The sequence below is a fragment of the Mustelus asterias genome, chromosome 1 (genome assembly GCF_964213995.1).
Source record: "Mustelus asterias chromosome 1, sMusAst1.hap1.1, whole genome shotgun sequence".
In the NCBI taxonomy this organism is placed as follows: Eukaryota; Metazoa; Chordata; class Chondrichthyes; order Carcharhiniformes; family Triakidae; genus Mustelus; species Mustelus asterias.
In genome coordinates this window covers 192,556,822-192,581,403 of record NC_135801.1, presented here as the reverse complement: position 1 = coordinate 192,581,403, position 24,582 = coordinate 192,556,822, and the positions used below count along the sequence as shown (strand labels likewise).

At 44.1% G+C, this 24,582-nt stretch overlaps 1 protein-coding gene across 1 annotated transcript in view; it reads right to left on the bottom strand.

Moving 5' to 3' along the window:
- The window catches only part of m1ap (meiosis 1 associated protein), a 90,183-nt gene that overhangs the window by 30,668 nt on the left and 34,933 nt on the right, over nt 1-24,582 (bottom strand). The window contains exons 7-8 of the mRNA XM_078199792.1: nt 14,056-14,262; nt 9,056-9,220 (exon numbers count right to left, since the gene is read on the bottom strand). Of these exons, the coding sequence (XP_078055918.1) occupies nt 9,056-9,220; nt 14,056-14,262 (372 nt within the window). The remainder of the gene's footprint in view (nt 1-9,055; nt 9,221-14,055; nt 14,263-24,582) is intronic.

Here is a 24,582-nt window from a genome sequence, read left to right as displayed (position 1 = left end):
AAACTGATTTGTTGCTAATGACCAGTATTAGAAATAACTCTTATGGGATGATGTGTGTTAAGGAGGTGGTAAAGGCCTCAAATATTGGGTTGACAGACGTACTGTCCCATCAATACTGATGATGAACCAATTGCCACTACTGCCTACCGCTGGGTGATTTAAAACGGTTGTTTCACACATTAGTCCTTTTTAACATGCAAATTTTGGGGAACTTTGAATTAAAAGTAAAGTTGCCATAATTCCAGATGACCATAGGCTGCTCTTTACTTTGAGGGGGAGAGCTGACTGGTGGTGATTTAACCTGAGGATCACCATACCTCAGGTGAGGGGTGATGTTTAGAAGGCGAGGCCTTCATGAATAAGCAGCCGGTACGGGAATTGAACTCACGCTGTTGGCGTCGCTCTGCATCACGAACCGAACTATGAATTATATAAGACTCTAATTAGTAATTTGGGATAGAACTAGTTGGAGTGCAACTCCTGGCAGTTTCAGTGGTGATGGCGCCGAAGAGACCCTGTGAAGTTAAGTTTTAAATTATTTTTGTGGAGGCAGCAGAAGCAGGAACTTTCCTCTGGTCCTTGCGAAAATAATCAGGGTTGGTCGTGTCTTAGCTCTACCCTAACCACTTCCTCAATTGTCGATTGGGATCCAAGGTGCAACTTGTTGCTGGCTGGGTGGTTTCTTGTCATTTTATTTTTACCTGCTAGCTCCCTGGTTGAATTTAAATGAGGCCCGAGCCCGGCCTTATTGTGAGTTGCTGGCACGTACCACTGATCAGCTGCACAAAAGTTAAAGTTAACCTCTCCTTCTGTTTTGTCTTCAACTTTTTACAGTGCAATGTAATCTTGAATATTTTAGTGCTTTGCCGCTCCTTGCCAGAGTGTAATTCCAGCATAACAAGCTTACACAGGCAATTGGCATTGTAAATGCAAGCATAGGAATCTGTTATGCAAATACAAAAATGAAGAAAGAATCTATGTAAAATGAGGACTGAATTATGTCTGGGTGCCTTGGTCCAATTTTGCCCTCCAACCCTGCTTTACCTGAAGAGTACATTTGTTCATAACTCAGTGTTTATAATATCATGAGAACATTCCTTGTTGTAATAAAATGGTCCCCATTTCCATTCAATTTTCTTTTGATCCCCCTGCAAACCCAGAGTGCAGCAGACCAGCTGAGATCTGCTATGTTAGCACAGACTTTAGATCAAATCTGAGAATTTCCAGGGCAGATGCTTGTGCTTGTGTTTATTGAAATTAACTCTAAATATTCCAGCTTCCTTCCCAATTCCCTCCCTATTCTCAGGATGCAGAAGGTGAAGATGTCGCTCAATTTTATTACTGTTCAAGAGCAATAAAAGAACAAAATTAACAAAAGGTGCATCAATAAATGATGATGAGAACATTTTGCCAGCATCATTTTATCTTCCATTGCTGCGACCAAATGCCACAACATTTGAATTTATGCTTTGACATCCACACCAAGAGACTGAGGGCCTTTTGTGTTCTTGGGATGCTTCAAAAGAGACCTTGTTCAGCAGTGGCTTTTTGCACTTCTTGTTAAATATTAAATTTAAAATATGATTTGTTTAGCAAAGGAGATTGGATCATAATGAAGTCTCCAGTGTCATTTGTGATAAAGGAAGTAGGGATCTGAAATGAATATTTTTCATCTAAGGAGAATTCACTAAGGAGAAAGACATTGTAGTTGGATATTTCAGTTGGGATGGTGAAGTTCTAGAACATGTTAAGATTAATAAGGAGGCGATATTAGATATTTTAGCGGGCAAAAGGTGCATAAATCCCTAGGGCCTGATGAGGTGGATCACAGGCTGTTATGGGAGGCAGGGGAGGAGATTGCAGGGGCCCTGACAGAGATATTTAAATCTTCCCGAGCCACAGGTGAAGTGCCAGATGACGGGAGGATAGCTAATGTGATACTTCTTTTTGGGTACCAACCAAATAAACAAAATTAAATTAACTCAGGGACAACTTAAAAAGATCAGCTCCCTAAAAGGAGGAGGAACAGCCCAAACAAAAAAGCAAAGCAGAAAGGAAACTTAAAACATCAAATCAAAATGTGATTACCGGGGTCGATAATACACCCCAGCCCCTGCGGTGCCCAGTGGGCACAGAAGGTGTCAACTGTGCCCCCAGACACCGCATGCTCCCTTTCTAGGGACACCTGGCCGCGAATATAGCCGCGGTAGAGGGGCAGACAGTCAGGGTGGATGACCCCATCGATCGCCCGCTGCCTGGACCTATTTATGGTTCAAATAGCTAATTTGGTACCTTTATTAAAGTCAGGTAGCAGGGATAAGCCAGGTAATATCAGGCCAGTTAGTCTAACATCAGTGGGAGGGGAAAAAATTGAGGGTTGGTATTAATCAACGTTTGGAAAGACAGGAATTGATCAGGGATAGTCAGCACAGATTTGTTGGCGAGAGATCCTGCCTAACTAATTTAACTGCGTTTTTTTGATAAGTTAACTAATTGCATTTATGGGGTAGTGCAGTTGATGTAGTTAACAAGGACTAAGGCTTTTAACAAGGTCCCACATGGAAGGCTGGTCCAAAAGGTTAGAGCCCATGGGATTCAAGGCAAGTTGGCAAATTGGATCCAAAACTGGCTTGTTAGCAGGAGGCAAAGGGTGATGGTGGATGGTTGCTTTTGTGATTGGAAACCTGTGACCAGTGATGTATCACAGCGATCAGTGCTAGGACCCTTGCTGTTTCATATACATTAATGAATTGGATGTGAATGTAGAAGGTATAGTTTGTAAGTTTGCAGATGACACAAAAATTGGCGGTATTGTTGATAGTGAGAAGTTGTTGATAGTCTAAGGCTACAGACTGATATTGATCAGCTGGTAAATTGGGCAGAGCAATGGCAGATGGAATTTAATTCTGATAAGTGCGAGGTGATGCATTTTGGGAGGTATAATAAGAGTAGGATATACCCAATGAACGGTAGGTCCCCAGGAAGTACTGAGGAACAAACGGACCTTGGGATACAAGTTCATAGATCCCTGAAGGTGGCACACAGGTAGGTAGGATAGTGAAGAAGGCAAACAGAATGCTTGTCTTCATTAGCTGGGACATAGAGTATAGGAACAAGGTGGTCTGGTACAACTTTAGAAAACATTAGTTAGGCCACAGGTGGAATATTGTGTGCAGTTCTGTTCGCCACGCTATCGGAAGGACGTGATTGCACTGGAGAAGGTGCAGAGGAGATTCACCAGGATGTTTCCTGGAATGAAAAGTTTCTTCTATAAGAAGAGACTGGATAGGCTGGCGTTGTTTTCCCTGGAGTAGAGAAGGCTGAGGGGGATATGATAGAGGTATACAAAATTATGAGAGGCATAGATAGGGTAAATCATAAGAATGCTTCCCCCATGGCAGAGGTGTCTAAGACCAGAGGGCATAGGTTTTAGGTGAGGAGTAAGTGGTTTAGAGGGGATCTGAGGAAAATAATTTTCACTCAAGAAGCTTGACACCATCCAGGACAAAGCAGCCTGCTTGATTGGCACCACATTTACAAACATTCAATCTCTCCACCACCGACGCTCAGTAGCAGCAGTGTGTACTAGCTACAAAATGCACTGCAGCAATTCACCAAAGATTCTTAAACAGCACCTTCCAAACCCACAACCACTTCCAGCTAGAAGGACAAAGGCAGCAGATACATGGGAAGACCACCAACTGCAAATTCCCCTTCAAGCCACTCACCATCCTGACTTGGAAATATATCGCTGTTCCTTCGCAGTCGCTGGGTCAAAATCCTGGAATTCCCTCCCTAATGGCACTGTGGATCGACCCACAGCACATGGACTGCAGCAATTCAAGAAAGCGGCTCACCACCACCTTCTCAAGGGCAACTAGGGATGGGCAATAAATGCTGGCCAGCCAGCGACGCCCGTGTACCACGAATGAATAAAAAAATACCCCAGAGGGTGGTGGAAATATAGAATGGGCTGCCTGAGAAGGTGGTGGAGGCAGGTACATTTGCAACATTTAAGAAGCACCTGGACGAGCACTTTGGTAGAAGTAACGTAGGGGGGAGCTATATGATAAATGGCAGAACCATAAAGGGTGTAGATACGCAGAGGGACCTGGGTGTGCAAGTCCACAGATCCTTGAAGGTGACGTCACAGATGGAGAAAGTAGTGAAGAAGGCATATGGCATGCTTGCCTTTATAGGACGGAGCATAGAGTATAAAAGTTGGGTTCTGATGTTGCAGTTGCATAGAACGTTGGTTTGGCCACATTTAGAATACTGCGCCCAGTTCTGGTCGCCACACTACCAGAAGAACGTGGAGGCTTTAGAGAGAGTGCAGAGGAGGTTTACCAGGATGTTGCCTGGTATGGAAGGGCTTAGTTATGAGGAGAGATTGGGTAAACTGGGGTTGTTCTCACTGGAAAGACGGAGGATGAGGGGGTGACCTAATAGAGGTGTATAAAATTATGAAAGGCATAGATAGGGTGAACGGTGGGAAGCTTTTTCCCAGGTCGGTGGTGACATTCACGAGGGGTCATAGGTTCAAGGTGAGGGGGGGGAGGTTTAACACGGATATCAGAAGGACGTTTTTTACACAGAGGGTGGTGGGGGCCTGGAATGCGCTGCCGGGCAAGGTGGTGGAGGCGGACACACTGGGAACGTTTAAGACTTATCTAGATAGCCACATGAACGGAGTGGGAATGGAGGGATACAAAAGAATGGACTAGTTTGGACCAGGGAGCGGCGCGGGCTTGGAGGGCCGAAGGGCCTGATCTTGTGCTGTATTGTTCTTTGTTCTTTAAATCACCAAGGCATAGTTGGCTATGGGACAAAGTGCTGGTAAAGGGATTAGTATAGATTGGTATTTGATGGTTGGCATAGACATGATAGGCCAAAGCACCTGTGTCTGTGCTCTATGACTCAATGACTCTCTCTGTGACTCTATGACATATGATATTTCTTTTGGGCCAGGCAGGTATTTAATATCTATATAAATCCAAACATTCTGCATAAGGCTTTTGTTCAGGCCATTGATAAATTCACACAGAGTTACTTTGCACAGTTTTCAGAATTCTCACTAATATCATTTTGCTTTGTATGCTCTGCATCTTTCAGCAGGGTATTTAACCTTTGACAAGTGAAGTGAGCAAATTGTCCAACTAACTTTTAATTTTATTTCTCTGATCTTTATCACATGATTCTATTAGTACTTACTACGTTAAAGGTGCTCTATAAATGTAAGTTATTGCTGTTGTAAATTATTGCATCAACCTGAAACCACTGCAAATTGGAATATCATTTCATAGGCACCTTTTTCATGTATGAACTGAATCAGTGAGTGTAAGCAGCCAATTCTACTGTGAAAGGCACCACAAGCAAGTGTAATGGTCATCACCAGATACCCTCAAGTCTGCATGTTCCAACAGTTCCACAACTGGATAGCAAACAAGAAGCTAACACCCCAACTGCTGGCTCAGCCAAGATCAGCGAACTCAGCACAGTACGGGGGGTTGAGTTTATGAAATTTCTAGTCTATATTGCTGAGTACGATACCATTTGGTTATCAGTGATTGTATGACAATTGCTTCACAAACATAACCTTTTGGTTAGAATTGCAATCAAATATGACATTGATTAAATATCTGATCCTGTCTAAACATAAATTCCCCCTATTTTGACTACCCGATGATAACATTAGTATTGGGCATTATTTCCTTGATGAAAATGTGTGCTGTTTAAAACCATATGCCATTTATATCAATGCTGTTCTTTGAATAAATGCTGCTCATTCAGATGAGGAAAATAAAGAAGTGGCCGAGACATCATCTGTGGACATGCTCATAAATGGACTGAGCTCCTCATTTCTGCCTAATAATAGATATTAATCTGAGACAAAATTAATTTGCATTTGGAGAAGTGTTGGCTAATAAATGAACAGCAACACAGATTTGCTAAAGGAAAATTGTGTTTGATTAACTTAATCAAGTGCTTTGATGAAGTATTATGAACATATGGACAAAGTGCAGAAGTAGGCCACTTGCCCCTTGAGCCTGCTGCACCATTCAATCAGACCATGGTCTGCCTCTCCCCACCCCACTGAATCCCCTCACCCTGGTAACCATCGAACTTCCTTATTCATCAAGAATATATCTACCACTGCCTTGAAAATATTCAAAGAGTCTGCTTCCACTGCCTTTTGAGGAAGGAAGACTTATGACCCTCTGAGAGAAAAAATTCTAATGTCTGTCTTAAATGGGTGGCCTTACTCTTAGCAGTGACACTAGTTCTAGATTTTTCCACAAGAGGAAACATCTTCCCCACATCCACCCTGTCAAGACCCCTCAAGATCTTATATGTTTCAATCAAATGGTCTCTTAGTCTTCTAAACTCCAGCAGATACAAGCCTAGCCAATCCAATCTTTCCTTATAAACTAATCTGCCCATTCCTGGTATTAGTTCAGTAAACTTTTCTGAACTGCTTCTGATGCATATACATACTTTCTTAAATAAGGACACCAATACTGTACACAGTATTCAAGATGGGGTGACACGGTGGCATAGTGGTTAACTCCCTCACAGCGCCAGGCACCCGGGTTCAATTCTGGCCTCAGTTCACTGTCTGTGTGGAGTTTGCAAGTCCTCTCCATGTCTCCGTAGGTTTCCTCCGGGTGCTCTGGTTTCCTCCTGCACTCCAAAGGTGTGCGGATTAGGTTGATTGGCCATCCTAAATTGCGCCTTATTGTCAGGGGGATTAGCAGGTTAAATACAGAGGTTACTGCGATAGGACCTGGGTGGGATTGTTGTCAGTGCAGGCTCAATGGGCAAATGGCTTCCTTCTCCACTGTAGGGATTCTAAGGTTCTGTGTGATCTCTCCAGTGTCCTGCATAACTGAAGCATAACCTTCCTAATTTTGTATTCAAAACAGGTGGCACGGTGGATGGGCAGTGCGGTGGCACAGTGGTTAGCACTGCTGCCTCACAGCGCCAGGGACCTGGGTTCGATTCCCGGCTTGTGGAGTTTGCACATTTTCCCCGTGTCTGTGTGGGGTTCCTCTGGGTGCTCTGGTTTCCTCCCACAGTCCAAAGATGTGCTGGTTAGGAGCATTGGCCATGTTAAATTCTCCCTCAGTTTACTCAAACAGGCGCTGGAGTGTGGCGACTCGGGGATTTTCACAGCCTACTTGTGACTTATAAATAAACTTTTTTACTTTTCAATTCCCCTCACAATAAATGATAACATTCTATTAGTTTTCTGAATTACTTGCTATACATTATACTAGCCTTTTGTGAGTCATACACTCAGACACTCAGATCCCCCTGTGCCTCAGATCTCTGTAATTTCTCACCATTTAGATAATCTGCTTGTTTTTATTTTTCCTGCCAAAATAGACTATTGCACACTTTCTCACATTATACTCCATTTGCCAGATCTTTGCCCAATCACTTAACCGATCTATGAGCCTTCGTAGCCTCCTAATGGAGAGTGTTGGTGAAGGTATTGCAGTTGATGTGTATATGGACATTCAAAGTGCATTTAAAAAAATCATATAATAAATAATAGACCACTGTCCACAAACAACCAGAGGCATATCTCTCAATCAGCAAGAAAAGCAATTGGCTATATATAGCTCGAGAGGCACCACTCTACAAGTGTGGGGCCAGGCAAGGAGGCAGGTATTCATGAGCTACTACAGCTGGTACAGGGATTGAACCCTGTGCTGTTGGCATAATTCCGGATCACACCTTGACCGCGATCATCCAGGAATGCCTCTATGAGACTTCTTAAAAGAATTCAATCCACCACTAACGCTTTCAGGAGAAAAGCCAAATAAATTGTCTACATCTTTAAATTGGAAACGTCGGGGCCACCGAAGGAAAGTCGCAAGATAGGTCATTCAGCTTGAAGCTCAGTCAAGTCATCCATCTCAGACTGTTTACCCCTTTTACTTCTCTAATTTGATTAATCTATCCTTTCCACTCTATAAGCCTACTTGTGACTAATAAATAAATAAACTTAAACTTAACTAATCTATATTTGTGTGAACTTCGTATGCACGTGTGTTTGTGTGAAAGTTGCAACGTGTTTTATTATTTTACTTAGATCAGTTTAAGCATAATAAAGCAAACCTTTTTCATTGTTAAATTCAAGAAAACCTGTCCGAGTGCTGTATAAACAGTTAAGCACTCATTGACTGGACCAGTATATCCTTTTCAAAAAACCTGTTGTGGTCAAACAAGGAGAGGTCCCTGATAGTCTAATTTCAGAGGAATGGTGGTGGCTGAGTGGGCGTTGGAGCAAGGGCAAGAGCACAGCTTATAGCCATCCCTCTGCCCAATGCCGACAGCTCAATAAGGCACAAAACACTTGATAACAAGGACCCTGGAAGGCTGCTGTCCAACAAAGTTTGTTGGGCAACCTTTCAAGGGCACGGGAAAGCTGTATGGCTCCTGTTAAATCTCTGAGGCACTACTAAATTATGGTAGTTTCAGGGATAACGGTTGTCAGTTGGTTTGTTTATGAGCCTAACTGACATCCCATCACCACTGGCTGAGACTCCAGCATTAGGCCCTTCCAGCTTGGGGGAGGTTATGCCATCACCAGGAGACTGATGTGGGGCCTCTTCCAAGGTCACATGGGCCTGACAATTGGTCGCACTAACCCTGTTATGAACCTGCACATCTCTAAGAGATGTGACCAAAATGTGGTACAAAGTACCAAGATATTGTTCCTCCTCTTTTATGTGTTCAAAGTGTTTCCAACTTGCATTCCAGAAAAATCACTCTGAGTCTCAGAGATTCAAGATGACGGTAGATACTTGCAAATGTGTTCAATCTGGATAGTTGTGCTGACCACAAACTCCCACATACTGCTATCCAGACACAACCTGCTTTGCACTAAGCATTAAAACATGGGCAAAAATTTTAAATGCTTACTGCCTCAGGTTTACACAGACCACTACAAGTATTAACATGGAACAAGGTCTGTGCATAGCTGCTGTGTGGCTGCACACCCGTGCAACTTAGTGGGAACAGTGTGGGAAATCGTGAATATAAATACCTGTCTGTATGGCTGTTCAGGATGATTTTGTTCTTTACGTTGTATTTGCTTTGGTTGCTGACGATAAGGAGTTCTGACCAAAGTTCCTCTGAGATGTTTATACAGATTACTTCTCAGATTCAGTGGGTTAAATGTCGATTCTACATCTAGCCCATCCAATATGTCCTACAAAAGTTCAAAATAAAAGCGTCATTATTTTTTTAATTTGTAGTCACCAAGAACATTTGTGCTCTCGTAGCCCTTACAAGACCCCCTCCAGTCACCTGATTTGATTTGATTTGATTTATTATTGTATTAGTATACAATGAAAAGTATTGTTTCTTGCGTGCTATACAGACAAAGCATACCGTTCACAGAGAAGAAAGCGAGAGGGTGCAGAATGTAGTGTGTTACAGTCATAGCTAGGGTGTAGAGAAAGATCAACTTAATGCAAGATAAGTCCATTCAAAAGTCTGACGGCAGCAGGGAAGAAGCTGTTCTTGAGTCAGTTTGTACGTGACCTCAGACTTTTGTATCTTTTTCCCGATGGAAGAAGGTAGGAGAGAAAATGTCCAGGGTGCGCGGGGTCCTTAATTATGCTGGCTGCTTTTCCGAGGCAGCGGGAAGTGTAGACAGACTCAATGGATGGGAAGCTGCTTTTCCGAGATGGTTTGGGCTACATTCACCTTTTGTAGTTCCTTAATTATTGATAAAATAAATGAAGAAATAGGCCTGTAACATGTTTACACATTGCATTAATAACAGAGCAAATCATATCTCATTTAAGTGAAACTGCTCAATTTTGTATAAATATTGTAATGAATCTGCTGACTGTGACTCACCCCTTTCTGACGGTACCTTTAAATACGAGAATATTTTCTTTGTATGCAGTTCTTCTCTGATGGTGATTTTTAACGCGAGTCCTCCATTTGAGACCCTCAAGTTTTTATGTGTCCAGATCACCAATCCTGGTCCCCGCCGTGCCGACACTATAATTAAGAAAGCCCACCAATGCCTCTACTTTCTCAGAAGACTAAGGAAATTTGACATGTCAGCTACGACTCTCACCAACCTTTACAGATGTACCATAGAAAGCATTCTTTCTGGTTGTATCACAGCTTGGTATGGCTCCTGCTCTGTCCAAGACCACAAGAAACTACAAAGGGCCGTGAACAAAGCCCAGTCCATCATGCAAACCAGCCTCCCATCCACTGACTCTGTCTACACTTCCCGTTGCCTCAGAAAAACAGCCAGCATAATCAAAGACCCCACGCACCTCGGACATTCTCTCTTCCACCTTCTTCCATCAGGAAAAAGATACAAAAGTCTGCGGTCACATACCAACCGACTCAAGCTTCTTCCCTGCTGCCATCAGACTTTTGAATAGACCTACCTCACATTAAGCTGATCTTTCTCTACACCCTAGCTATGACTGTAACACTATATTCTGCACCTTCTCCTTTCCTTCTCTATGAACGGTATGCTTTGTCTGTATAGCATGTAAGAAACAATACTTTTCACTGTATGCTAATACATGTGACAATAATAAATCAAATCAAATGAAATCAAATCGTTTGTATAGGACATGTGAGCATGAGCCTCAAAGACTTGTGCATTAATCTGCCTATCTGGTTCAGCTAATCATTGGATAAATTTGCTTTACAAGGAAAGGGTTAATTTTTATTTTGCAGTAATGTTAGATTTTGGAGAAGTATGATTCTTAAGTTATTACTACCTTAAAAGATGGTGGAAAAACTCAGCAGGTCTGGCAGCATCTGTGGAGAGAGAAAGAGAGTTCATGTTTCAAGTCCAATATGACTCTTCTTTGGAACAAAATAGAGGCAGAAATCTTTTATGGTGTTGAAAAAGCAGGGAGGGCCAGGAAGAACAAAAGGGAAGGTCAGATAGGTTAGTGGGAGGAGGAGATAAAATTACAAAGTTGTCAAGGAACAAAACGCAAAGGGACTGGGGATGGTTGCATTAAAGAAACAAAGCGTTTGTCCATAGCATGTGTTAATAACAGAATAAAGATCAGTGCTGTCTGGAAGCAAAAAATGAGAATAAGGTTCTGACTGCGCAAGATGGTGAAGTGAAATGGCAAGACACCAGGAGGTCAGGGTCATGCTAGTGGATTGAACACAGTTGTTCTGCAAAGCAGTAATGTAGCCTGTGTTTGGTCTCCCCGATGTGGAAGAGACCACACCATGAGCAGCGATTACAATAGACTAACTTGAAAAACGCACAAGTAAATCGCTGCTTCACCTGGAAGCAGTGTTTGGGGACTTGGACAGTGAAGAAAGGGGAGGTAAAGAGGTAGATGTTATACCTTCTCCAATTGCATGGGAAGGTGCTGTGAGAAGGGGATGAGGTTTTGGGATTTATTGAGGAGTGGACCGGAGTGTTGTGGAAGGAACTGTCTCTGTGGGATGCTGACAGGGGAGGCGAAGATGTGTTTGATGGTGGCATCATGGAGTTGGTGGAAGTGGCAGAGGCTGGCGAGGTGGTAAGTGAGGACAAGGAAAACTCTTATCGTGGTTCTGGGGGAGATGGGGAGGGATGTGGGCAATAGGTCACACACGGTTGAGGGTACTGTCAACCACAGTGGGGAAAATCCTTGGTTGAGGAAAGGGGAAGACATGCTGGAAGTGCTGCTGTAAAAGTAACATAATCAGAACAGATATGACAAAGGCACAAGAGGTGTAACACCTGCCCCTCCTGCAACCTCACTATTCAAGGCCCCAAACACGCTTCCCAGGTGAATCTGTGATTTTAGTTGCATATCTTTCAACTTTGTCCACTGTTTTCGCTGCTCACAATGAGATTAACTCTATTTTGGGGTGACCAAACACAGACTTTGTAGAATACCCCCATTCAGTCCACAAGCATGACCCCAACCTCCCAGTTTTTTGCTATTTCAATTCACCATCTTGCTCTCATGCTCACATTCCTATTCTTGGTCTGCTGCAATAGTCCAATTCAGTGCAATAACAGCACCTCATCTTCTGATGAGTCACTTAACAGCCTTCTGGATTCAACGTTGAATTCAACAACTTCTATCCTCCATTTTATATGATTCCCCTCCTTAATATCACTCTGTACCTTGTTCCTATGTTGTACCTTCAGACAGCGCTGACCTTTATTCTGATATTAACACCTACTCTGGACCAATGCTTTGTTCTTTTACGACAACTACACCCTCTCTCTTTGTCTTTTGTTCCATGACAGTTTTGGAATTAATCACCTCTACCCTCGAACCTATCATAGAATCATACAGTGCAGAAGGAGGCCATTCGGCCCATCATGTCTGGCACCAACCACAATCCTCATAACCCCTGCATTTACCTAGCTAGTCCCCCTGACACTAAGGGGCAATTTAACATGGCCAATCCATCTAACTTTGGACTGTGGGAGGAAACTGTGCAACCTCCACACAGACAATGACCCAAGCCGGGAATCGAACCCGGGACCCTGGCACTGTGCCACTGTGCACCCTTTTGATCTTCCCTTTTGTTCTACCTGACTCTCCCACTTCTTCAATAGCATAAAATCCATCATAGTGGGTCGGATCTCAAACAATGATGAGACAGAGTACAGGAATGAGATAGAGAATCTGGTGAACTGGTGTGGCAACAATAATCTCTCCCCCAATGTCAACTAAACGAAGGAGATTGCCATTGACTTCAGGAAGCGTAAAGGAGAACATGCCCCTGTCTACATCAATGGGGACGAAGTAGAAATGGTCGAGAGCTTCAAGTTTTTAGGGGTCCAGATCACCAACAACCTGACCTGGTCCTCCCATGCCAGCACTATAGTTAAGAAAGCCCACCAAGTAGAAAGCCTCTACTTTCTCAGAAGACTAAGGAAATTTGGCATGTCAGCTATGACTCTCAACAACTTTTACAGATGCACCATAGAAAGCATTCTTTCTGTTTGTATCACAGCTTGGTATGGCTCCTGCTCTGCCCAAGATCACAAGAAACCAGAAAAGGTTGTGAATGTAGCCCAATCCATCACGCAAACCAGCCTCCCATCCATTGACTCTGTCTACACTTCTCGCTGCCTTGGCAAAGCAGCCAGCATAATTAAGGACCCCACGCACCCCGGACATTCTGTCTTCCACCTTCTTCCTTCGGGAAAAAGGTACAAAAGTCTGAGGTCACGTACCAACCGACTCAAGAACAGCTTCTTCCCTGCTGCTGTCAGACTTTTGAATGGGCCTACCTCGCATTAAGTTGATCTTTCTCTACACCCTAGCTATGTAACACTACATTCTGTACTCTCTCGTTTCCTTCTCTATGAACGGTATGTTTTGGCTGTATAGCGTGCAAGAAACAATACTTTTCACTGTTTGTTAATACATGTGAAAATAATAAATCAAATCAAAAAATATTTCCACTTCTCTTCAGTTGCAAGGAAAAGTCATATTGGACTCGAAATGTTAACTCTCTTTCCCTCTTCACAGATGCTGCCAGAGCTGCTGAGTTTCTCCACCACTTTCTGGTTTTATTTTGGATCTCCAGCATTCGGAATATTTTACCTTTATGGCTGAGAAAGATCTGGGTTCTAGAATTTTCGTGACTACAGCCAACTTAGAGAGTTATTTATCTATGTCTGAAAGTACAGGACATAATCAAATCTGTGTTGAATGATAACTGTACAATTCAATTAAGAAGCATACATAAGGGATGCAAAAAGCATAAGAAGTCCTTGCTGGAACAAATTGTTTAGAATTCACTTGTGGGCAATTTTTATACTAATATTGGAATTGTAACTAATTGAACTTTCTGGTGAAAGATTTTTGTCATAAGCGCAGCTGTCATTGTTACATGCTTCTTAATCAATTTGTGATGCATGACATACTAATTTGTGAAATCTGTTAGTAAATTACAAACAAGAACACAAATAATTAAAAGTTCTCCAATAGCCGAGTAAATTCTACTTGAATGAGAGTGGTAGCTCACTTCATCCCACTACCTCCTCTCTTCCCAAGTCCACATCCATGACCAGCCCCAGCTGCTCACCTCTATCCTATTTAGAGCTGTTTCAGGTGGTTCATCAGACCTGTAAGGAAGGTCGCAGGGTAAAAGGAGCTCTTGCACCGCTACGGGCTTCACCAGCAGTGTCAGTGTGGTGGAAGGCAGTATGATGTAATAGGAGTCAACATGAACAGACCAAGTGGGTCCCGTGACCTGAGGCTCAGATCGAGCCAGAAGCATCCAGTCTCTTTTCTGTGAAATGAAAAGAAGAAAATGGGCAAAGCACTTTGCAGCCAATTAAATACTTCTCGAAATGTAGTCATTGCTGCAATAAGGGAAATACGACAGACAGTTTGCACACAGCAATATCCCACATACAACAATGCATTGATGAGCAGATCATTTGATTTTAATGATGTTTGTTGAGGGTTAAATATTGCCAAGAATTTGGGGAGAACTATCCAGCTCCTCCGTGAAATACTGACACGGGATTTTTTACATCCAGTTGAAAGGGCAAATGTAACTTTGATTTAATACCTCATTTGAAAAACGGTGCCTCCACAGTATGGCACTCCTAATCTAGATAGAGTCATAGAGGTTTACAGCATGGAAACAGGCCCTTTGGCCCAACTTGTCCATGCCGCCCTTTTTTTTAAAAACCCCTAAGCTAATCCCAATTGCCCGCATTTGGCCCATATCCCTCTATACCCATCTTACCCATGTAATTGTCTAAATGCTTTTTAAAAGATAAAATTGTACCCGCCTCGACTACTAACTCTGGCAGCTTGTTCCAGACACTCACTACCCTCTGTGTGAAAAAATTGTCCCTCTGGACACTTTTGTATCTCTCCCCTCTCACCTTAAACCTATGCCCTCTAGTTTTAGACTCCTCTATAGAGTCATAAAGGTTTACAGCATGGAAACAGGCCCTTTGGCTCAACTTGTCCATGCCGCCCTAGATTACTTATTCAAATTCCTTATTCAAACATTACTTATTCAAACCTTATTCAAACTTGAGCCTGCAACTTCCTGATGCAGAGGAGGAAGTGCTAGCATTGAAGCATGGATAAAAAATTTGAGGTTTCAAGTTATGCTAACAATGTTATTTCCCACTTATCCAATGTTGCCTCATAGAAATTGTTGACTACTTACAGGTGAGCCTCCGGTCACACTTTTTCACCCACATGCATTCACTTTAGTAGAAAACATCTTACATGCGATACAGGTAAATGTACAGTAACTTACTGTACAGTAAGTGACTTCAAAATTGCTACCTTGCCTGTAGTCTTCTTGCTTGCAGAGCACTCTTTAAAATGCCAAGTTTACACCAGGTTCCTCAAACATAGGTTCTGTACAGTACAGTACAGAGCAATACCCCTGTACAGAAAATAATTCATTCAAAAAAGAACAAAAGTCCACGGCAGTTTCTCAGGTACAGTATGTACAGTAGAAGCAGCGGAAAAAAATAAATGCAAGGTTTACTGTACAGTGTGGACTGCAAGGAAAGTAGAAAGAAACTTAAGCAAGGAGTAAGAAGGGCTAAAAGGGGTCACGAAAAGCATTGGCCAGCAGGATTAAGGAAAATCCCAAGGCTTTTTATACATATATAAAGAGCAAGAGGGTAGCCAGGGAGTGGGTTGGACCACTCAAGGACAGAGGAGGGAATCTATGCGTGGAGCCAGAGGAAATGGGCAAGGTATTAAATTAGTACTTTGCATCAGTATTCACCAAAGGGAAGGACTTGGTGAATGATGAGTCTGGGAAAGGGTGTGCCCACCCCAGTCCAACGCCGGCATCTCCACATCTTGGTCATAGAAGACAGAGGGTAGCAGTGGAAGGGTGCGTTTCTGAATGGAGGGCCTTGACAAGTGGCATTCCTCAGGGATCAGTGCTGGGACCTTTGCTGTTTCTAATGTATATAAATGATTTGAGGAAAATGTAACTGGTTTGGTTGGTAAGTTTGCTAATCAAACTTACTAAGTTTGACACAAAGCTTGGTGGATTTGTGGATGGTGATGAGGACCATCAGAGGATACAGCAGGATATAGATCGGTTGGAGACTTGGACGGAAAGATGGCAGATGGAGTTTAATCCGGACAAATGTGAGGTAATGCATTTTGGAAGGTCTAATACAGATAGGAAATATACAGTAAATGGCAGAACCCTTCAGAGTATTGATAGGCAGAGGAATCTGGGTGTGCAGGTACACAGGTCACTGAAAGTGGCAATGCAGGTGGAGAAGGTAGTCAAGAAGGCATGCGGCATGCTTGCCTTCATCAGCTGGGACACTGAGTTTAAAAATTGACAAGTCATGTTGCAGCTATCTCGAACCTTAGTTGGGCCACACTTGGAATATAGTGTTCAATTCTGGTTGCCACACTACCAGAAGGATGTGGAGGCTTTGGAGATGGTACAGAAAAGCTTTACCAGGATGTTGCCTGGTATGGAGGGCATTAGCTATGAGGAGAGGTTGGGGAAACTTGGTTTGTTCTCACTGGTTGGTTTGTTCTCACTGGAACAACGGAGGTTGAGGGGTGACCTGATCGAAGTCTACCAAATTATGAGAGGCATGGACAGAGTGGATAGTCAGAAGCTTTTTCCCAGGGTGGAAGAGTCAATTACTAGGGGGCATAGGCTTAAGGTGCGAGCGGCAAGGTTTAAAGGAGATGTGTGAGGCAGGATTTTTACACAGAGGGTGGTGGGTGCCGGGGGAGGTAGTGGAAGCAGATACGATAGTGACTTTAAGGGGCGTCTTGACAAATACATGAATAGGATGGGAAGAGAGGGATATGGTCCCCGGAAGGGAAGGGGGCTTTAGTTCAGTCGGGCAGCATGGTCGGTGCAGGCTTGGAGGGCCAACGGGCCTGTTCCTGTGCTGTAATCTTCTTTGTTCTTTTGTTCTTTGTCCTTAGTACAGTATTTGTACTGAAATACTACTGCACAGTACACCAGATACTTTGTTATGGTAGCGTGGCCTCTTTAAGGGAGCGATCCCTGAAGATCATGTGATTGGGCCGGACCTTCTGGAGAGTCAGCGAGGGAAGCTGAGTCAATCGGGAGCAAGGGCCAGATCAAGGAGGGACCTCAGTTGGAGACTGGGAGGAGAAGAGAATAGACGTGTATTGCAGTTCTGTAGGTATATAAGTATTGTCAATAATAAACCTTTCATAACTTGAAGCCACAATGAGTCACCTTTGAAGTTCTTACAAAAACAAAGTCCAAAGAGTTCCTGAACGAATACAGGGTACAGTTAAAGAACTGTTTAAAAATTAAGTTTACAGGAGGGGGTACCTGCAAATGCAATGAAAAACAAAGTTCGTTGAATTCAGTTCTGAAGAAGAGTCTTGTTCGACCTGATATGTTAACTCAGTTTCTCTCTTCACAGATGCTGCCAGGTCCCCTGAGTATTTCCATTACTTTCTGTTTCTGTTACTCTTCTTTGGGGACCGGCTGTGGTTTCAGCAGGGGCCACCACTCCCCAGTGGCGCTGCTGAGACAAAAGAGCTGCGGGCCATTTGGTCGGCTGGTATCTCTCAGAGCCAAGACTTCCTCCCAGATGGGGGTGGAACTCACATCCTGTAAATGGCTGTGAAATTGCTGTGGGGCAACTTGGCCGAATGGAGGGCGCATGCCCCCAACTTTTCAGCTAGGCATGGGACCTCCAGCTCTGTGTAAAATTTTAGCCATAGACTGGTGATATATACCTAAATGTTGATTGAAATAATGTTAGCGTAAAGGGCAAGGAGGGGGAGGAATTTCTGAATATGTTTAGGAGAACTTCTTTGACCAGTGTGTTCTTGGTCCAAGTAGGGGCGAGGCATTGCAAGATGTGATGCTGAGGAATGATGTAGCCCAAGTGGACCAAGTGTTTGTAGGGGAAGAAGTGGGTAAGAGTGATCATTGTATCTCATGGAGAATAGGACAAATTAGAATTGGAAGAAAGATAGCTTCATTGGATAACAGGATGAAATTGGTAAAGAGGGTAAAGAGCAGGGGTAAAATAGAACCAAAGATTGACAAGAGAAATGGAACAATGGGTGTGATCATAGAATCCCTACAGTGCAGAAGGAGACCATTTGGGCCATCGAGCCTGCACCAACTACAATCCCACCCAGGCCCTATCCCTGTAACTCCACACATTTACTTTGCTAATCCCCCTAATACTAAGGGGCAATGTGGCAATCCACTTAACCTGCACACCTTTGGACTCTGAGAGGAAACCGGAGCCCCGGTGGAAACCCACGCAGACACGGGGAGAAAGTGCAGACTCCGCACAGACACAGAATTGAACCTGGGTCCCTGGCGCTGTGAGGCAGCAGTGCTAACCACTTTAAGGAGGCGATATTTTGCTATAATAATGTTTCACTGTAACTCCTGCAGCAGTAATTTCTCATTTTCCACCATTTTGCAGTAAATGGATTCTGCCACATGAGGTCCTCAGTAAACTGTGGATTTAACATAAACTTCCTCTCGTGGTGGAGGAAGTTGCTTCATAGATTATGTATAATTATATGGTAAATATAGCAAATAGCCCGTTCAGCCCAATTAGTCTGTGCTGGTGCTTATACTTCATGCAAATTTCTTCCTGTTCCATCTACATACATATCAGGGGAGGCAATGGCATAGTGGTATTGGCACTGGACTAGTAATCCAGCGATGCAGGGTAACAACCTGGGGACGTGGGTTCAAACCCACCACAGCAGCTGCCGAAATTTGAATTCATTAAAAATCTGGAATTAAAAGTCTAATGATGACGATGACCATGAAATCATTGCCGTAAAAACCCATCTGGTTCGGTTCATTAATGAAGGAATTCTGCCTTCCTTACAAAAGTAAGAAGTCTTACAACACCAGGTTAAAGTCCAACACGGTTATTTGGAATCACGCGCTTTTGGATCACCTGGTGAAGGGGCAGCGCTCCGAAAGCTCGAGATTCCAAATAAACCTGTTGGGACTTTAACCTGGTGTTGTGAGACTTCTTACTGTGCCCACCCCAGTCCAACGCCGGCATCTCCACATCATCCTGACAAAAATACTGGCCCAGCCACTGACGTCCACATTCCATGCAAGAATAAAACAAAAAAATCTCAGTCTTGCGGCACATCTTTCTCACAAGTAGAACCATAGAAAATTACAGCTCAGAAACAGGCCTTTTGGCCCTTCTTGTCTGTGCCGAACCATTTTATGCCTAGTCCCACTGACCTGCACTTGGACCATATCCCTCCACACCCCTCTCATCCATGAACCCGTCCAAGTTTTTCTTAAATGTTAAAAGTGACCCCGCATTTACCACTTTATCTGGCAGCTCATTCCACACTCCCACCACTCTCTGCGTGAAGAAGCCCCCCCTAATATTCCCTTTAAACTTTTCTCCTTTCACCCTTAACCCATGCCCTCTGCTTTTTTTCTCCCCTAGCCTCAGCGGAAAAAGCCTGCTTGCATTCACTCTATCTATACCCATCAAAATCTTATACACCTCTATCAAATCTCCCCTCAATCTTCTACGCTCCAGGGAATAAAGTCCCAACCTATTCAATCTCTCTCTGTAACTCAGCTTCTCAAGTTCCGGCAACATCCTTGTGAACCTTCTCTGCACTCTTTCAATCTTATTTACATCCTTCCTGTAACTAGGTGACCAAAGTACTCATTGAGTTTCATTTTGAAAGGTCAAGTTCTCCACTTCTGAAATTATTAGGGTGGACCTTAAATTTGTGCGAGGCCAGAGTGGTGGTGGGGCAGGAAATTAAAATGGCTATCCCATTTCTACTCTGGCCTCTCATGCCCTCCGTCCCCTATGCTTGAGGAACAACACTTTCATTGTTCGATCAGGCACTTTATAGCCTTCCAGCTTCAACACTGAGTTCAACAAATCAAGATCATTACCGCAGCATCCATACTTTCCGACAGCTTCCTCTAACCATTTTATCTGGCTCTCCATTTGCTTAAAAACTGTTATACGTCATCAATTCGGAGAGCGGGGTTTCCTTTATCGCCATCCAAAGAGTCAACTGAGAATACATCCCTGCCTTGCAGCCATTTAACATTCCAATAAGCATTAATCGGCGGGATTTCTGCCCCTCACTCAGGAGAAAGTCCCTTCCAAGAGAGCAGCCGGCTGACTGACAGGCAGCTCCCTTGTCCCTGCAGCGCAAGCAGTCCCCAGAGCCTAAGTCCTGGGAGTCCAGGAACAGGTACTTTTTGGTAATCTTAGGGTGAGGAGGGTAGGTGATGCCTGGAGAAGAGGACAGAGGGGGTTTGGGTGTTGGTCAAGAGATCAGGAGGCGGGGGGTGATGGGGTGGAGGGGAGGGGGGGTGGGTGCAGAAACTCCCAGAGCTCAGATCTTTTGAGGGGGGGGAGGGAAGTTCCTGATGTTAAATAGAGGAGGCACCCCCCTGTTTCCGGTCTGAGGTCTCAAGAGGGCTAATTTTCAGGCTCCCATCTTGCCATTAAACTTCTCCCATCCTCTTGAAAATTGAGGCTGGATGGAAAACAGCCCTTAAGTGGTGAAAACTTGACCACTTAACTGGGACAAGGGTGGGTGGGCCTCGTCCCCCAGAGTAAAATGGAAAAGAGGTCAGGATAGGCAGCAACTTGTTGGGAAAACCATCCAACAGAATTTTACACCTACGAACCCACCAGCGGGGGGGGGGAACGTAAAATTCTGCCCATTGTTATATATTTAAGTAGTTGCATGATTGCTTTAAGAGCTGATCGCATGATTTGATGGTGATGTCATTAGGGTGTTTCACAGACTGATATGCAGAGAACACCTCTTTCAATAAACTTGTGTGTTACTTTGAATCTACGAGTGCAAATCACATCTTTTCTTTTTGTTTAAAACCCACAATCCCTAACATAGGACATTACACCCATTAACTGTTTTCTCTATCCGCATATGCTGGCTTACTTGCTGAGTGTTTCCAGTGGTTTCAGTTTTTCTTTCAGATTCCGAGCAGCTGCAATATTTTGTTTTTCTTAACGAATTTGTGGGCATTTGCACAAGCTAGAGGCGGCTTATATCTCTGATGAATGACAATTTAATTCCTATGCACTCAGGCTAATAAAAAGAAGAATAAATCAGAGTAAGTGCCATAAAAGTCTAATAATTGTGATAAAGGCAGGCTGAAACAGTTAGCCAAAGTAGACGAATAGGAGAGATAAGTGCACACAGACTGTGATGCATCTGTGCTTGTAGATGAAGTAGTGGCTTACAAGTAACATTTAATTCAGGTTGGCAAATCACCGATTACTAAAGACCAGCTTCATATGCAGGTGGAGACGTCAATGTTGTGCCTAAGACTATGAGTACCACCAATGAAGTGCAAAAAATAAATTAGCTGACATCAGGAATGCCACAAAGGAAAGCAATTGCCACGGAATCTGAGCTCAGCAATGCACTGCATCATATTTTATTCAGTTTATAGGTCCCATTGGTATAATAATTGCAGTTGCATTTATAAAGCATATTGCCATTTTGTCCTGTTGTTCTTATAGAGTGGCATTATAGAATGTTGTCATGCATACTTTCTAAATGGTGAAAATATAAACAGTTCAAAAGAGACTTAAGGGTTCATGAACATGACATTTTGTACACGGACTCTAAGGCTCTTTAGAATAAGGTCACCAGAGAAGAACAGTAAAAAGTTAGGATTTAAAGTGGTTTATCTGAATGCATTCGGAACAAGATGGATGAATTAATGACACAAATAAGGTTAAAGGGTTTGATCTAATAGCCATTACTGGAAATGGTTGCCAGGTGACCAAGGTTGGGAGCTAAATAATCAGAGCACTTAACTTTTACAAAAGATAAGCAAAATAGAAAAAGAGCTGGAGTAACCCTGAGAACAAAGCATGCATCAAAGGCAGTAGAGGAAAAAGGTTTTAGCCCAGAATATCAGGATGTAGGATCATAGGCTTTTTTCACTGTTCACAGAATGTGGTAATTACTGGCTAGGCCAGCATTTAACGCCCAAGCCTAATTACCTCAAGAATGGGTGGATCTCTTGTTGCTGTGGAGAAAGGCAGAGCTGTGACTGGTGACAGGATTTTTGGGGTAAGAATTAGTTTTAAGTACTTTTCCGCGGGTGTTATTTATTTATTTAATTTAGTTTTAAATTTTGGCGCGCAACCGGCAGTGGCCGCGGGGTTTACTGGGAAGGGTCTCTTGAGTTTTTTTTTTAGTGCACAGGAGGTTTAAAAGGCAGGTCCCACTGTCTAGCGGGCAGCGTTGGGAGCGGGCAGCGGAGTGAGACGGAGCTGAGTGAGAACTGAGGGGCTTTGGCTCATCGGGCTTAGGCAGAAAGGGCGAGCAGGGGTGAGTTTCTTATTTTTAAAAAATTTTATTTATAAGTTACTTTTCTCCGGGTACCTTGGTAGAAATAATTTGGAACAGAGAGGAATAATCTTCATTCACTTTTTTCCCTGTGTTTAAAAGGGCAATTATGACTGTCAGGCCAGTATGTTGTTCCCAATGTAGGATGTGGGAGGTCCTGGAGGCTCCTAGCCTCCCGGACGACCATATCTGTGCTGGGTGTGTTGAGCTGCGGTTCCTAAGGGACCATGTTAGGGAACTGGAATTGCAGCTCGAGGACCTTCGCCGGGTTAGGGATAGTGAGGAGGTCATTGACAGGAGCTATCGGCAGGTGGTCACACCGGGACCACGGGAGGAGGGTAACTGGGTAACAGTGAGGAAGGAGAAAGCTCGGGTGATGGTGAGCACCCCGGTGGATGTGCCCCTTAATAATAAGTACTCCTGTCTGAGTACTACTGGGGTGGACAGCCCACCTGGGGGAAGCAGCGGTGGCAGTGTCTCTGGAGCTGAGCCTGGCCCAGTAGTGCAAAGGGGTAAGGAAAGGAGGGTAGTGCTAATTGGGGACTCTACGGTGAGAGGGTCAGATAGGCGTTTTTGCGGACACAGACGGGACTCTCGGATGGTGGTTTGCCTCCCTGGTGCAGGGGTCCGGGATGTCTCTGGTCGAGTCCCAGAAATCCTGAAGGGGGAGGGAGAGGAGCCCAAGGTCGTGATGCATATAGGTACTGCTGACATCGGTAGGAAGAGGGAAGGGGTCATGAAAAGAGAATATAGGGAGTTGGGTAGACAGCTGAGAAAGAGGAATGCAAAGGTAGTAATCTCGGGATTGCTGCCTGTGCCGCGGGAGAGTGAGAACAGGAATCGGTGGAGAATTAATGCGTGGCTGAGGGACTGGAGCAAGGGACAAGGATTTGGGTACTTGGATCATTGGGACCTCTTTAGGGGCAGGTGTGACCTGTTTAAAAAAGACGGGTGGCACTTGAATCCCAGGGGGACCAATATCCTGGCGGGAAGGTTGGCTAAGGCTACTGGAGAGACTTTAAACTAGAAAGGTTGGGGGGAGGGAATCGAAATGAGGGGACTGAGAGCGAGGAGGTTAGCTCGCAAATAGATAAGGAATGTAGACAGGGTAAGAGGGAGGTTAGACGAGTGAGGGAGAAGGGAAGTGCTCAGGCTGAAGGTCTGAGATGTGTCTATTTTAATGCCAGGAGTGTAGTGAATAAAGTGGATGAGCTTGGAGCGTGGATTGCTGCTTCGAATTGTGATGTGGTGGCCATTACGGAGACTTGGATGTCTCAGGGACAGGACTGGGTGCTTCAGGTGCCAGGTTTTAGATGTTTCAGGAAGGACAGGGAGGGAGGCAAGAGAGGGGGGGGAGTGGCACTGTTGATCAGGGATAGTGTCACGGCTGTAGAGAAGGTGGACGCCGTGGAGGGACTGACTACGGAATCTCTGTGGGTGGAGGTTAGGAATAGGAAGGGGTCGGTAACTTTGCTGGGTGTTTTCTATAGGCCGCCCAATAGTAACAGAGATGTTGAGGAGCAGATGGGGAAACAGATCCTGGAGAGATGTAGGAATAACAGAGTTGTCGTGATGGGAGATTTTAATTTCCCAAACATAGATTGGAATATCCCTAGGGCTAGGGGTTTGGATGGAGAGGAGTTTGTTAGGTGTGTCCAGGAGAGTTTCCTGACACAGTATGTGGATAAGCCTACTAGAGGAGAGGCTGTTCTTGATCTGGTGCTGGCTAATGAACCTGGACAGGTGGAGGATCTCTCGGTGGGTGAACATCTTGGGGATAGCGATCATAATTCTATCTCCTTCACGATAGCATTGGAAAGAGATAGGGTCAGGCAGGCTAGGAAAGTGTTTCTCTGGAGTAAAGGGAAATACAGTGTCATCAGGGAGGAAATTAGACGGGTAAATTGGAAGGAGGCATTCTTGGGGAAAAGTACCGAAGGAAAGTGGAGGATTTTCAAGGAATGTTTGTCTGGAGCTCTGCATGACAACGTTCCGATGAGACAGGGGGGTGTTGGTAGGGTACGGGAACCGTGGTGCACGAAGGTTGTGATGAACCTGGTAAATAAGAAAAGAGAGGCGTACAGAAGGTTCAGAGAGCTAGGAGGTGTTAAGGATTTAGAGGAGTATACGCGATGTAGGAAGGAGCTTAAGAAGGAAATTAGGAGAGCGAGAAGGGGTCATGAGAAGACCTTGGCGGGTAAGATTAAGGAGAATCCCAAGGCTTTCTACAAATATGTCA